We start from the raw sequence: 16,643 nt of genomic DNA, 5'->3' as shown, positions 1-16,643 counted from the left end.
GTTGGCTTCCAAAAATAAGTACTAAATGATTCTGTCGATTCCATTGTGCTGTATTTCAGATTTAGTAATTCAGTGTGTAATATCATCTTTAACACATAAGGAACTATGTAGAACCCATTAACCTACGTTACGATGTTATTGTGTTTAACAAAAACACATAAAGCATTACCATCATTATTATACGTGATTGTGAATGCGGTGACTCATTGTACTATATTGAATTTACTTTGGCACCCCATGGATCCTTGTATCAATGTTTACCAACTTAAGATTACAGTCAGCCGATTCACACAGAGATTACAGTAGCTGTAAATCTTATCGGGTGCTTTACAGTGTGGTTTTGGGAATGCTATGAAGATTAACATAACTATATGAAATGTTTGCGCGTGCATCTGTGATTAGATCACAACTATATGAAATGTTTGCCCGTGCATCTGTGATTAGATCACAGCGGCATTCACTGGCAATATACTTTGACAAAATCTAACAAGTTGTGTGATAATAACATATAGTGTATATTATATACATTAACATCACATAAAGCTGATGCGATACAGAGCTTTTTCTTAAAATGTTGCCAGAGTATGTCAGAATGATCTCAGTCCGTTTGTAAGACCTCTGTCTAACGTTGCAATACAATGTTGTTTTCATTAATAACCAATATGACGATAGACAAAGTTCAGGCCGATGCCGGTATACTATGACATGTTTTGAACGTCACGATTTTTATTCAACATGTTGCAAAACTCATCTAAATTAACATTTCAAGAAAGAAATGAAACCATCAAATTCTAATAATGTGGCACAAAAATGTTAAATATTAGGTTTGCCCATGTAATCGGTCATTAAGTAAAATGAACATTTTGAATCTACTTAATGAAGAGGGATCTTTCTTAACTGTTCTAGGAGTTTTTCTATAACAAGTATCGCTATGACAAAGGACTATGTTGATTGTTATGATTACGCTATTAATGGAGGTGTAACCTTCCGGTGAGGAATGAGAGACCTGTTTAAAACGTTACAAGGTCATATTCGCCTATACACTATCTGAAAAATCAATATATCAGATCATTTGAACTGAAGTCGATGTTGTGTTGAAATTGCCTGTTGGAGAGGTTGGTAAGCGAGCTGGTATTATGGAACACGTTCAATGAATAATAATAAAGTATTTCTAATCCCGCCAATTTTTGTAAAGAAAGATTTGAAATAAAAACCTACTGCTTCACTATTCACGAGGAGAAACGTCAATTTGATTTTAGTGAGTTGCTTTGAATTTTACAAACCTACGTCTTTTATGACGATACATTCATGTTGAGTAACACGTAACCAAATGACCATCCCGTCCCATCAGAAAATAAAATTGCCAAATAACCACTCCCAAACATATGCTTGTAATTAGACTCTCATTTTGGTGTCAGCATCATATAGTGCATTTATTTTACAGCTACTACCATATACTTTTTTTTTATTACAGAGCTCAAATCGATTTCACAGTTACTTTCAAGAAACATATGGGTTTAATGACACATACATTTCTCTCATTGTCTTTGAAATCACTTCTCTTTTTTTTTTAATTGAAACGGTGCTGTTCAAAGTTAGTTATGGTAGATTATGTCAGTTGTCAGTGATTTCTTGGAGTACAGGTTGCCATTTCGTTTGTAAATTAACCGTTTCCAATTATTATTATTCAATATACACTCGGTATAACTATAACTATATATAAATTTTCGCTGTCGTACTATGGTATGGATATATTCAATTTGTTAGTTATCATCCCTAAAAAAAGGAAATATGTAGCAATGTGAAAAAGGATAAAACTCTTTATTTTTCCACTGTCGTAAACTCTGCATAAAACATTACGTAAGAAGATTGCTGAAAACATAAATATAAGTGAAGATGATTAAACGTCTATAGTAATGACTAATAATTACAAAGCAATAAAACAAAATTATACGTTTTAACGATGTGCAATTAGAGCACTGATGATTGTGAATGAGTTACGTAAATGTTACTACAAACGTTAATAAATGCAGCTTGGTACCAATACTACACTGAAGTTTGAGTAAAAATTGATAAGCAGCTAAATGAACTGAATTTAGTGCAAACCTGTGTTGGTGTTTTGCCCAGTAAAATAAATGTGCCATAGAGTGAGTATTATTAGTGTTAGCATTATATACCACCTTTATTTCAAAGCTACTACCAATACTCCTTTTTTCATTATAGATCTCAAATAAATTTCACAGTGATTTGCAAGAAAATATTAACAAACAAAGATTGGTAATCGTTTCGATTGCCCGAAAAGATTCTTACTAAGGGAAGAAATCGTGCGTGACTGTCTACCAAACGGTTGCTTTTATACACTCGGTATAACTATACCTATATTGAAGTTGTCGTTGTCGTATTATGGTTATGGCTTTATACACTTTGTAAGTTATCGTCTATATGTGGTTATGTGAATACAAAAATAACTCAGATATATTTTCATAAAACGTAAACTTATAAAACATGAAGTAAGAAGAGTAATGGGAATAAAATGGAAGCAAAGTTAATTTTGATTCAACGAATTCGTACTGACTGTAGGCTACAGATAAATAAAACAAAGTTATTTGTTTTAGCGGTGTCAAGTTAGGGCACATTTACAATTGAATGAGTTATTGTTATTCAATATTAAAATGATGGATATGATGCAAACAATATCATAAACGGAATTTGTAAAGTCATGTATTGTACATAATTTGATATGATGGATATTAAGAAAACAGATGAGTACAGACCTAACTATAAACAATACCACGTACAATATCATGCACCATTCGACATAATTTGAGTTCTGTTTGTTAGCTACGTCACAGAATTAGGATGACTTAGGTTTGTGATTCCTCTAGCACATGAACCGTTTATATTAAAATTCATATTGGGTATATAATTTCTAAAACGAGAAAATTAGCAACGCAGTGTCATAAACAAAGTAACACAGTATTATAGCTATGGGCTTATTCACGAAGCATATTGAATGCATTGGAGTTAATGTCGTCAACATGTTTATGATAAGTCTTCGAGGCGTATCTGTGTTGATACGAGTACAATAGGCTGCTAGCTACTTGCAATCAATTATATTTTTTAAACAAACAATTATAAAGGCTAAATGAAATCAGAAAATACTTCGTATTAAAAAAGTAGACCAAAATCCTACATATGATCAGCAACCATATATCTGAATTTGTGGATATATCGATATTAGGTAAGCACCGACAGATCTAGCAACACATCATATTTGCAACAATAAGTTTTGTTAAAGGTCACACACACTTTTTCTTCCACGAACACTATTTTCGTATACAAGTAAGTAAATAAACTGGTCCCCTTTGAAGCAATGGCATTGTTAACGTTTTGTTTTCGACTTTGATCAACGTTCGGGAAATCCCCTGATTTTTACCGATACTCTCGTGCATAAGAACAGCTAAACGATCACACTGTCTGTTTTCGATACCATGTCAATTGCTTTTCCTTTCCTGTGTGGGTAACAAGAATGAAGTACACAATGATTGCACTAACGGTAGCATCGAGCCTTATACTCAACAGAAAATATCACAAGAGCAATACAGAAAGCAAAGAATCTTTCTTCCGTATCATCACTGTGCAACAAATTGCGTTTAATTCAAAAATTAACCTCATATATGCAGTTGCAATAGAAAAAAGCATAATCATCTTTCACTTTTACAATTAAATTTTAATTACTGACATACTTTGTAGTATGATGTAATAAATACATCAGAGTATCACATCGTTATTTTGTATTACTTATGTCACAAGAGAACATATTCTCTCATCATATTTGTTTTTAGAGATATATCACAACATAAAATGATTACATTAGTTGATTTCTATTTAAATTAAATATTTAATAATTTGCATATTCTACGTACCAAAATGTTCTTCTAAGAAATATTTATTTTAATGTAAACTATATTATTCTTGCCAAGTACGGACACCTTTCAAATAATATATACATTCAAATAAGGATAACAAGTAAAACGATGGAAAATATGAAAATATGTCAGTCGATATTAAGTATTTCTTTCGGTTGTTCTTCCGTCAAATAATGTTTCCATACTCATCGTTCAAATTTGTTAGTCGACGATAAATGCTTGCGTCTATTAAAGGTCTTCTTATCCGATTTCCTGATATTCCTTTTGACAAAAAGTTAGAAAGTCGATGAAGTTGATGTACTGAACCACTATGGTATGTAATGAAGTAAAACATTTTAAACAGTATTTATTATTACAGAATATAAATCACTCTAGAGAGAATACATGTAATTTTTACAAGGGTGATAACACAGCTTTCTTTAACTTCCGAAAAGTGAAATGTGGGATAAAACTCAATTACTTCCCAAGCAATCCTTGGTTGACGCAAAATCTATTTAATATTAACCATAAATATATTACTTGGATGTTCTTACCTTATCCTCTTGGCACATTGCAGCTAGCTTATATGTTACATCATCAATTTTAAGTCTTTCTTCTACAGCTGGTTCCCAACAAGTTATCATCACCTGCCAGCTGAGATGAACAAACGGAGCCAATGTAAACATACACAAAATGAACAGGGTGTTAAGAGATAGCGCAGTAACAAGAAGTACATATAAAGTTTGCTTACATAGCTCCTGGGCAGTTATCGGGTAGAAGGAGCTGCCGTTTTGCGCGAAGGCTCTTCTCGACATCAGCTCTGGTTTGTCCTTTGTACGGTTCCGATCCTACACAGAGGTAAATAATGTTATATACCGTGAAAATCTACTTTCCGTTCATATTTTTTTACATATAGAGAATACATTCTATGCGCCTTTGTACTTATGTTGAAACGCAATAAAATTAAAGTACAGCATTTTTCAATCAGAAAATTGTGCGAAATAAAGTTAAATATAAAATGCAGGAATGACTCTTTGCTTGTAAATCAGTCGCATGTGGGCTACAATATTCGGCTATATCAGTTAAATGCGCTTACCGTAACTGAAAATTTCCCAGAGGAGAACACCAAAGGACCATACGTCTCCTGCTGGAGAAATTGTTTCAAGAAAGAGAAACTCTGGAGGCATCCATTGAAAGGGAACGTTCTGTGCGAAAGAAACATATGGCAATTTAAATAAAGACAGTGGCATTTAAAATTCCCCTGTTCTTTGAATTGAAATATCCTTTCGTATGGATAAACGAAGACTTTAATTAGCTAATGGGAGAAGGAAATATCTTTTTACACGTATATATATTGCAAGTTAATTTCATATCTGTCTTATAAACAGCCATTGATAGCTCATACTGACCCCATTCCAAAATAATTTAGTCCATTCTTTTGCGTTTTCCATTGACACAAAGTCGTATAACTTGCACCTCCCAGCAGCATCCAGCAAGACTTTCTTACTTCGAAGACCGGGGCTTACGAATTGTCCAAGATAAAATGTTTTCATTACAGAATTACAGTGATTAAGTAGTACATCGATTATTAAAAGAATCGTTCAGATTTAAATTGCCTCGAAAAGGCTTAACCGTTAATGCCTGCTCCGAATGTTCCCAGTGTTTGCTGAAGTGTCTTTATTTACCAGACAAATGCCTCCTAAACGTTTGGACAACATTTTATTTGGAATTATTAATTACCATCTTATTATCTTTCTCCTCCTAGATGGTGATTACGAAAAAAGGGTATACACGCCAGATGGCCCTTAACAGGTCGTCTAAGCAGTCCAAATTTAGATCACACCATAGAAATTCACACACCACATGTAAACTACATTATGCCAGTCCATTTTCCATTACCCGTTTAAACAAAGTCAGCCAAGCTGGTTTTTGATTAACGTGCAGTCGCTAATGAAACTAGCATTCAGATAAAGACAACCCATATCATCTAACAAAAGTCCATATCAATAGCCTCACATGCAACTTTGTTAAGTAAAGCCACCATCGGTCTACATCTGATGCTGATTTGACCAATGCTCTTTGAAATCATTTGTTCCATATCTGTATCCCTGTATTCTAAAGGAACAAAGTTTCCCCGCACAATTTACATATTTTTTTCCAATAAATAATCACACTTGGATGGGATAAACTTACTCTATGTTTGGTCAAAAACTTTAATCCTCTCGCCACCTGAAGTGCATACTTTGGTAGATGTTCAGCATTTCCCTTCTCAGCAACTTGAAAACGTTTCCGTTTAGTATTGCCATACTGATGTACTTTCTGGGAACTGAACTCTTCAGTTAGGTGATCTGAAAGAGTTCCTCCGCTTAAATTTTCACAAATCAGATAATTTGGTACTAAAAAGGAGTAATCATATAAAGTTATTCGAATGCGAATCAGTTATTAGTAGTATACTTACAAGAACAAGCAAAATTACCTTATTGAATTCAAGTTTTAATCATATATTTTTCTTGTTTTCAATTCATTTGTTATCTCTTAACTTAAAAGTATCATGATCAGTGTAATTATTTGAATTTATTCTAGTATTTCTTTATAGCACAACATACATGCAAAGAAAAAGGCCTGCATTGTAAAGGGTGAATGGTTAATACCACATTTTGACAAGTGCGAGTATTCGTACCTGTATCACACCATCCGAAAAGCTTCATAATACTGTTATCGCCGGGCAGTTTGAATATGTGTTGAACCTCTGAACTTTGTAATTCATTCATCCGCAAAGTTGAATCACCTGAAAAGCAATCAGTCAGTAGATTGTTAAACGCATTGAGGTTATCACCGTCTCACCCACTGTACACTTTGATTAAGACAAGTTGAGTTTTTTAAATGTTTTTTTTTTCTCTTTTAATCACATAACATTCGATGAAATAGTCGACGGGGTTAACACAAGTCATTCTCCTTAAAATATCATGCTGCTTTCACACGCGTTATTTTCAATATAGGTCTTTGTAAAACAATATGTATTGAAGATGTTACTTTCTTTTAGTCTGCTAAGGTAATATTCAAAGTAAATACCTGACAAAGTTCTGACCACAGCTTCTAGATTCCCTTCTGCTCTCATAACCAAAGCCTTGTGATATCGTAACATTCCTTTTCCAGGTAAATTTGAAACTAATTTCACATTCGTCTCTGGGACTTCAAGATTCTTGTTCTTCTTATTCTTATTAACTTCAAGTTCCTGAAGATCCATGTAAGCTATAAAGACGGAAGCGTGACTTGGTGTGATATCATAACTAACTTTAACTTTAAGAATAATACATATTGCACACAACTGCCAGTCGTGTCGTGATTTGGTCACACATAATACATAGCTAGATACCACTTATTCCCAATCTCCAATTTAGTGAATATTGAAAACCGTGCTATGGATTTTGTTATCAACATAGAGAACCCAATACTGTCATAAGATGATTGGCAGGCTTGTTTTGTGCTTATCAAGCAACCTCTAGAAGCAGATAGTTAAGTGGAAAAGCTATTGAACACTCTCAAAAGTGAATACTCTGCTACATTACTAGGTGCATACTTCATAGTGTTTCAATATTTGGTCTCCCCATTGTTTGATCTTCAAGCCATTTTTGATGACATGAAGAATTTTTCTTGAGAGATTTACTTTCACATCAATGCGTCCATCTGCGAAAAAAATATACAATTTCAGCGATGAAAGTGTATGCATCCGTTAGGAGATATTTCGGTGGCAGATGATAAGTGGAAAATTAAATTCAAAATCTTGTTTATTGTTAAGGAACACTGCTGCCAGTCTGTGTTGTATTTGATGTACTTTTAATTTTTTAAGAATTCAAACTTTGCACATCTTCGGCTCATCAATTGAAGTGGCTGTTCTACTTGCCCTATCGTACAGGTCGTTAGGTCAAATACTCAGATGGCAGACAAAATTGAATAGAAAATAATGTTTAATAAATAAAAAAATAAAAAAGTTTAAAAAAAAAATGTGAACACTTCGTCCCCGTTCTGGCGTAGTGACGAATGTTCAAAATGTGAAATTTGAGAAAACGTGCTCTAAAGATTTTCATATTTTGACTTGAGTATAGCGTAACTAAAAGAGGATCTTTTTTACCGAAAGTTGTCAATATTTTAAATATAACAAATAGAACTTTGGGTTCTCATGTTTATTGCTGATCTAAGACTTTCTTACATAGTAGTAAGTTTAGTGTAAACATATTCGTCGTTATGTCATGTCATTTTCAGTTAATTTTAGACATTCGCCACACATTCGTCACTACGCTAGAACTAAATTTTGAAGTTCGTCCTGTCACAGACTTGTATTCGTCACTTTTGTGTGTAGTAGCCATAGGGTACACCGTGAATGTTCACTGTCACATGGGGAGAGGAAGGGGGGTGGTTAGGTGGAATAACCTTACGATAGAAGAAAATAATCGAAGGGGTGGTACATTGGTCTTATTAATTTTAAAAAGAATGTCCACGGTTTACTTGAATGTATAAAATAGACAAGGAATGGGTTATACGCAGGTATCAACATACGTGTTTTAGTATGTTTTTCTTGAGTGGCATGGATGGAGTCGGATATGACGAGGGTAGGTGGTGTATAGGGCAAGGAGAGCCGGCTGTTGAAATGGTGGTATATTGGTCTTATTAATTTAAAAAGAACGCCCACGTTTTGTTGCAATGTATAAAATAGACAAGGAATCTGTATGGGTTATGGGCGGATGTAAGTGTTTTAGTATGTGTTTCTTGGGTGAAATGTAGGGTGTCGGATAAAGAGATGTTGAGGTAGGGAGGGCAAGGAGAGCCGGCTGCAGAAAGGGTTATATATTGGTCCTATTTATTTTAAAGAACCCCCACCATTTTCTATAATGTATAAAATAGACAAGGTATATGATGAAATGTGAACACATGCAGTTGCAAAAATAATAGTTCCAGTGGCGTAATCTGTTAAGTCGGAACTCTTATAAAGCACACAGACTACGGAAAATTGTGCGCAATTCTTCATTTTCAAGTTAGTGTATTACGTGAAATGTCTCTGACAATAGTTTCTAAGTATCCTTCAAACGCTTTGGGAAGCTATTCCACTATACTATCCCCTTAAACGGAATGTGAAATTGTATTACGCCCACAGGCACATTCATAATATCCAACCCAACAACTGTGCCATTGTTCAAGTGTTTCCAAGTTGTACTATAGTATGTTGTTCCTTCTTTTTATTTCCTTCCAGTATACATATAAAAAATTTCTTACGCTCACAGGCACATTCATAATATCCAACCCAACCTCGTGTGAATCCTCAGATTTAAAGAAGGAAATAACTGTGCCATTGTTCAAGTGTTTCCAAGTTGTACTGTAGTATGTTGTTCCTTCTTTTTATTTCCTTCCAGTATACATATAAAATTTATAGAGAGGAGTCATATAACACCTCAACAAGAAGAATAACTCATATAAAAGTTGTTTTTTTAAGATGATAGGATAGCAAACAGTCCAAGAATAACTAATATAAAAAGGGAGAAAATGTCAAGATGATAGGATATCATATGAAATACATCTACAAATACATAAGTTATTACATAAAACGATATAACAAACAGACTATAACAAACATTATAAGTGCTCGAATGGAATGTATAAAGCAGCACGGTAAATAAATGAGTTGCTGTAAACTTACGTATGGTATTTTGTGTGGATTTTTTAGATTTCTGCTCGATTTGTGCAGGAGAGTTTTTAGTACTGTATACAAAGGTTATTCTGATCACTGTCAATCCTATTAGCCATTCTTGTAAACTCAGGTCTTGCAGCAGCATTTACTTTTTCTAAAAGTATATTGTATTCTAAATTAATATAGATTGTGTGTATTTAAGAAACTTCATTCTTCTTTTCTTTGCTTTTTTGCAATATAAACTGGTACCAAACAGGCACTGTATAGATCACATGTGTCAGGGTAGAATAATAGTATTGAAAACATTTTCCTTAGCATTTTGGTTAAAGAAAGACACAACGTAAGCCACACTAGATACTATATAATATACTTTTTTTAATACTTTAATGCTTTGCAAGAAAAGGTCAAACTGTCGTCACTGTATACTCCCAGTACTCAGTTTTGGAGGTTCTAGCCACCCCTGCAGATCCCTCAATAATAATAATAATAATAATAATAATAATAATAATAATAATAATAATAATAATAATAATAATAATAATAATAATAATAATAATAATAATAATAATAATAATAATAATAATAATAATAATAATAATAATAATAATAATAATAATAACAATAATAATAATAATAATAATAATAATAATAATAATAATAATAATAATAATAATAATAATAATAATAATAATAATAATAATAATAATAATAATAATAATAATAATAATAATAATAATAATAATAATAATAATAATAATAATAATAATAATAATAATAACAATAACAATAATAATAATAATAATAATAATAATAATAATAATAATAATAATAATAATAATAATAATATTAATAATAATAATAATAATAATAATATTAATAATAATAATAATAATAATAATAATAATAATAATAATAATAATAATAATAATAATAATAATAATAATAATAATAATAATAATAATAATAATAATAATAATAATAATAATAATAATAATAATAATAATAATAATAATAATAATAATAATATTAATAATAATAATAATAATAATAATAATAATAATAATAATACGTTGCGACCTTGATAGAATTAGACCTCCATGTTTTTTGTGTTTTATTTTCAAAAACGGATTTCCCTTATTTTTTTTTTTTTTTGGGGGGGGGGAGTTACGCAATAAAGTCTTGTGGTCACATGTTGGAACTATGTCATTTACAGAACACTGCAAATTTCATTGGTCAGTTTCAACAGAGCTCTTATAAATTGTGCATGATACAGCAGTATCATCGGCATATTTTGTTATATAAATGTGTGAGTTTGACCTAATTTCATCAGTATATATAGTAAATAATATACCATATAATGGACCCCCTCCTCCCACCCCAAGACACACCAACCTTTATTTCCAATATTTCCGATAACCCATTATCCAACCTTACTTGTCTGGACCATCCTTGAAGAAATTGTGTCAGCCAATGAATAAGCGATGTTTCTTCGATAAATCGTAAAAGATCCTTCATTAATTGATTTGGCAAGACAGTATTAAAGGTTGCTATACAGATTTTCTAGTAATTCGGTCTAAACGCCCACCCCCCTCCCCTCCTCGTCCTGTGTAGCAAAGTAACTACGGTACTCAAGTATAAACTATGCTAGTACCTTCCAAAGTTTCATGTAAAAGTATGTGACCTTCAATTATGTAACTAGGTATTACTTAGCTAGAAAAAGGTAGTTTTAAGTTAGGCTAGAGTAATGCTCGTGATGAGCAAAGCCGCCAACAGCTAAGAGAAACCGTACTTCTTTAAGGAGATGTTACATTTTTAACGTTTATTTATATATGAAATTGAAGACTGGAGGAAGTCTTAAATGGAAATGAGCTGGCGTTTGCATGTTTTAATTTGTCATAAAACTGGTATTTGTTTATTGAACTGTTTACATTCACATTGAAAAGGAGACAGGACACCAAAATATTACATTATATCGCCCCCCCCCCAACCATCCCAAGTGGCACTGTGACATTACACATTGGCAAAAAGTTGGTCCATGCCACGACTTTTAAAACCAATTTACTCCCGTACCGTGCAAGAAAATGGACTTAGATATTTTAGGGATAAGTTCATCACAAGGATCTTGGTGATATAAGTTCATTATGATTGTTTGGGATTCCTTCCCTTTAATCCTTAGGTATGGTTAGGCTAACTCTAAGAATGGCTTAAATTAATTAACATTGGTCTAGGTATTGTAGTCTTCGCGGTCACAATTAAAATTTGAGTGATTTATTCATCATTTTTATACGAGTTACACCCATTGTCATCAATGTCCGTCAGTGACTCACACCACCTGTTTCCTCATTTACACGTAAACAGCTCTAATTAAATGTACCGACAGTCGCACTGTTACACCGATTCAGTAGAGATAAATAGCGTTACTCCAGTCTACCCTCTATAGCTACTATAACAACAGATACAAGCATAGAATGTTCTGCAATCCTAACAGTAGGCTATTGTTGACCCACATCTCATTCTGTTTTCACGAGTTATGCTATCGTATATTACGGAAGCGTAGAAGGGACATGGTGATGAAAGAGTAACAAACTCAACAAAATGACAACATTTTGAAAATTGACGTTTTGCCGAGATAAAAATCGTCAAAACGACAACTTTCAGGTTTTTGTCATTTTGATGAGTTTTGTATCTCGGCAAAACGTCAATTTTCAGAATTTTGCCGTTTTGACGACTTGTTGTATCTCGGCAAAAACGTCAATTTTCAGATTTTTGTCATTTTGACGACTTGTTGTATCTCGGCAAAACGTCAATTTTCAAAATTTTGTCACTTTGACGACTTGTTGTATCTCGGCAAAACGTCAATTTTCAGAATTTTGTCATTTTGATGAGTTATTGTATCTCGGCAAAACGTCAATTTTCAGAATTTTGTCATTTTGACGACTTGTTGCATCTCGGCAAATTAAATAATTTTGTCGTTTTGACGAGTTGTTAAACTCGGCAAAACGTCATTTTACTGAATTTTGTCATTTTGACGAGTTTGTTTCTCTTTCATCACCATGTCCTTTCTACGCTTCCGTAGTATATGAATACTGTATTAATCAATTAAATGACGAGGTGAACTAATAGAGATATTACCTTCCCATAATCCTGGGTGTTTTCAAATGGCAGTTAGTTGGTTCTCAAGTCAGTATGACATGGTTGTTATGTTCGGCTTGTTCCAAAGGGACATATTCGTCGATATGCAAAAATGCATGGACCTTAGACAAATAGTGTTACTGAATGGTTGTAATGATTACTAAAGTATTCGTCAGTATGTAAAAACGAGAGTAGGTCTTAGGTGGACATTCGTCAAAAATGAGTCAGAAAAAAACGAAAAAATAAACAGTTTTAAAACTTCTAACCCGGCTTAACCGATTCTTCACCCTCGAATAGGTAAGAACAATATTTAACTCAATTTCGCCAAAAGTGCACGTTCGCCACTACGCGAAAACGGGGACGACTTTTTGTGTATTAATTTTTTTTAGAAACAGTTACCTTTTCAATAGGCTTGCCATGACCACATTCATCATAATTTGTTATATGAATTATATCAAATAAATAAAATAGAAAAATAGAAAATATAACCCATATATTCGCGATACAAAATATGCTACGCGATTGTCCCTATTGTTGGTAGAGTTTATTTGGTAGACCACCTTGTAGCGAATTCAATACAAAGTGCAGGTATAAGTTACTTGAGAAACTCTGAAGTTTTTGGTCATCGGTGAGGAACAGGGATGGGGCTCGGCATATATTTATCTTTTAACAATTTAATTGTAAATATTATCCTCCTCCCCATACCTCATACCCCACCTCCTCTTAAATTTTCAAACTGGACCAGACCCTTTATGTCCCTTAGCAAAACAAAATAACATTGTAACAAATGGCCAACCTGTTAGTGAAATATCCATCTTATATTTGAAAAAAATGTCAACATTATTAATTAAACAATCTACCTCTATTTTCAGCTCCTTTTATTTCTTCGATTTGGTTAGTGGATCTGTAAACGAAGTAGACCTGAATGGTAAGTTATTTGCGTGGATTTCAAATGTGTAGGGGGAGGGATTCAAATTTCCCCCGAATAATTAAGGTTTGGGCTGAAATTTTGTGGAAGGGCCATAGGAGAATAAACGATTTTGAATAGGATGTGGTTGCACATGGTTCATTTCCCTCTATATAGAGGTACCTGTGTTCCACCCCACCTCCTCTTCCAAATAAAAAATATGTTTTAAACGTCCAATAGTGCATTCTGTCCAAACAATTAGCTCTTCATGGGAGGCAAGATGTGAATAAAGTATTTAATAATCGAGGGTTGTTGCCCTGGGGTCTTTGAAGCAGAATCTAATGAAGGAGGGTTAGGATTCTCCCAAGGAAAAACAATTGTAAATTTAGAACGAAATGGTGCATTTGGAAAAAAAGTATTCTTACCTGGGTTCTGTTTTCTTTCCGGGTCCTTTGTCAAACAAGAACAATACAATAAATTGCCAAGATAACAAAGTGAAACTATTAATGCAGTTAATGACGTATTTAAGCGTTTAAACTAAAAATCATTGTGCAGTAACTGAAATTAATAGTAGAGTTTTTATACTGGCATATGTTTGCTACTTATTGTTAGAGAAATGCAGACAAGGTTATTTGGCTGACCCAAGGCGCCGCTCATATATCACCCTTTTGAACAAAATAGTTAAAAAAATACTAGTTTGTCTGGTGCAATCATAACATTTTAGATGAATTTTACGGAGAAAGTTAAAGAAATGAGTCACAATATTTAGTATTGAAACTAACTATTGAAAGGTATATTGATACATGTAAATTTAAAATCTCCATTTAATTATAAATTAAACAACTTTGAAAAAGAGTTTATACACTATCATTTAACTGAAATATTGTTTTTGTTGTATACATTATATTGTAGTACTTAATTTTCTGAATGGTTCATACACATGTAGGTGAATCAGTGCTCAATAAGCTAAATTTTGATGTAATATGTGACTTTGTTTCATATGTGAAGATGTTATTTGGGCCTCGTTATCGAAATGAAACTCTACTGAATTTAGATGTCAAAGACACTGAAAATGTATGTAATCTTTACAGCTAAATATGTGACCATATCATTTTCATCCACGTAGAAAATATTAAGTCAATACTAGAAACATGTACTTAAAGAGAAGAAGAGGAAAACGGCATACCTAGTCTGTCACGTGCGATCAAATAAATGATTACAATGATTAACACCAGAATGATGGTGGCCTCTACTATGCAGGCAGCAATACGCCCTGTATAGTTGCATTCTGAAGATACAGAAAGAATACGTTTATAATTGTTACTATGAACAGCCATACACGTTAAGATTGAGAAGAAATGTCAAACATATTTTTCTGCATTTTCACATTACGTTATGGGGACGTTGTATCTAATGCGAATTACTGAAGAATGCTTTCGCTACAAAGGCGAAGTCTTAGTCAAGTGTAACACTTGATTTCCAATGATCATCATATATTGTTATAATAGAGATGGTGAGCAACTCGAAACAGCCAAGTTAATAATGACTTCATCTGGGAAATCCACCTCTTAACATTTTCATGTTTCCTTATTCGTCTTTCACTTTACACTATCAAAATTGTAGGATACAAATAGGCATTGGTAATGTGTACTGTTTTGGGGATATTGATGGTTGCTTGAGGTGAGTAGTTCTTGAAATGCACTGTATTGGCTTTTACTCTCATTTCTTCTGTAATCCATCGATTGAGTATAGTTGACGAAATGAATCGGACAAGTGAGATTTGGGGAATCACTTTGGATAGAGTCGCGTTTGGGCTTTAGTTTCAAAGTTGTATAATTTAGAATAAAAAAAGACAGAAAAGAAAATTACGCAGCATCGATCTCCGTATGCTGGATGGATAAAACCTGCAGTTGCTGATAAAATTTTCTTATACTGCAGTTAAGTTATATATTTTCGTAGGAAATCGTGAAAATTAATGAAAAGCAGATGTACTATGTAAACTAAAAAGGAGAAGATATTTTGTGAAAACAGCTCTGAGGTGTTTGTTCTTTAAAACTTTTATAAGTTTGAAAGAGGGTCAATCAGCCTTTGAAAATTAACGTTCCTCATATATTTAGTAGTGCAATCAAACATATTAAGAAATGGCATTATGTATATTTTCATTGATCTTCGTTTGTTAGTAAATAAAAGGTAGAAGAAAACCCAGTTCTTAACTTGTGTTGGTGTCTGCTCCGAAGCATTACAGGACTCTTCACACCGGAAGTGTATCAAAGGGCAGGGTATCCCATCTTTGAAGCGAAGTTTTGTTGCCACTGACACCGCATTTTTTCTCTGTTAAGTATCTAATGGTACCCTAAGAAGCCTACTCTCACTATGCAACTCTCTAATTATCTGATAAACGTATGGATCGGCTATCAATCCCAGATTTGCAAGAGGATATTTTGAGAGTCATTAATTCATATGTTCCAAGAAACATTCACACTTACACATATCTGGTAGCACGAGACCGATATTTGTAACCCCTCTCTCTATCATTAGCATATCATGCTGGTATTCAAATCGTCAACAGTGAAAAAAAAGTTCTAAAGATTAGTCATACTCATCGCAATACCAATCCTATTGCTAGCAATGAGAGTTAACTGATAATGAGAGATTGTAAACTACCCGTACCTATAGAGATATTACCAGTGATAGATGGTTGTTCCTTTGTTGTTGCGCCAGCTGCAAATATGGGAATTATATGAAAACAATAAAATAGGGATCCACGGAATTTCGCGTCAACTAAATCATAATAAATGGTATAGAGTATGCAAATTATTTCTAGCAATGAAGGTTAACTGATAATGAGAAATTGTAAACTACCCTTACCTATAGACATATTATCAGTGGTAGATGGTTGTTCCTTTGTAGTTGTGCTGACTGCAAATTTGGGAATTATATGAAAACAATGAAAATAGGGATCCACGGAATTTCGCGTCAACTAAATCATAATAAATGGTACAGAGTATGCAAA

The 16,643-nt window shown here is 33.1% G+C and overlaps 1 protein-coding gene across 7 annotated transcripts in view; it reads right to left on the bottom strand.

The window, feature by feature from the left end:
* LOC139977545 (uncharacterized) overlaps nucleotides 1-16,643 on the bottom strand; it is a 270,650-nt gene that overhangs the window by 41,030 nt on the left and 212,977 nt on the right. For 2 of the 7 annotated variants that reach the window (XM_071986922.1, XM_071986927.1), the window contains 8 exons: nucleotides 6,981-7,160; nucleotides 6,589-6,696; nucleotides 6,103-6,304; nucleotides 5,318-5,438; nucleotides 5,005-5,113; nucleotides 4,660-4,756; nucleotides 4,463-4,562; nucleotides 1,803-4,190 (listed from right to left, as the gene is read on the bottom strand). In XM_071986922.1, coding sequence (XP_071843023.1) covers nucleotides 4,170-4,190; nucleotides 4,463-4,562; nucleotides 4,660-4,756; nucleotides 5,005-5,113; nucleotides 5,318-5,438; nucleotides 6,103-6,304; nucleotides 6,589-6,696; nucleotides 6,981-7,160 — 938 coding nt within the window. In that variant the 3' untranslated portion in view covers nucleotides 1,803-4,169. Of the gene's footprint in view, nucleotides 1-1,802; nucleotides 4,191-4,462; nucleotides 4,563-4,659; nucleotides 4,757-5,004; nucleotides 5,114-5,317; nucleotides 5,439-6,102; nucleotides 6,305-6,588; nucleotides 6,697-6,980; nucleotides 7,161-13,583; nucleotides 13,628-14,055; nucleotides 14,081-14,816; nucleotides 14,919-16,300; nucleotides 16,352-16,498; nucleotides 16,550-16,643 lie in introns of those variants that run through there. The other 5 variants (XM_071986921.1, XM_071986928.1, XM_071986926.1 and 2 more) reach the window with 5 other exon arrangements.

This window comes from Apostichopus japonicus, chromosome 12 (genome assembly GCF_037975245.1).
Source record: "Apostichopus japonicus isolate 1M-3 chromosome 12, ASM3797524v1, whole genome shotgun sequence".
NCBI lineage: Eukaryota > Metazoa > Echinodermata > Holothuroidea > Aspidochirotida > Stichopodidae > Apostichopus > Apostichopus japonicus.
The sequence above is the reverse complement of the archived record's forward strand: the minus strand, read 5'-3'. Positions and strand labels throughout refer to the sequence as shown.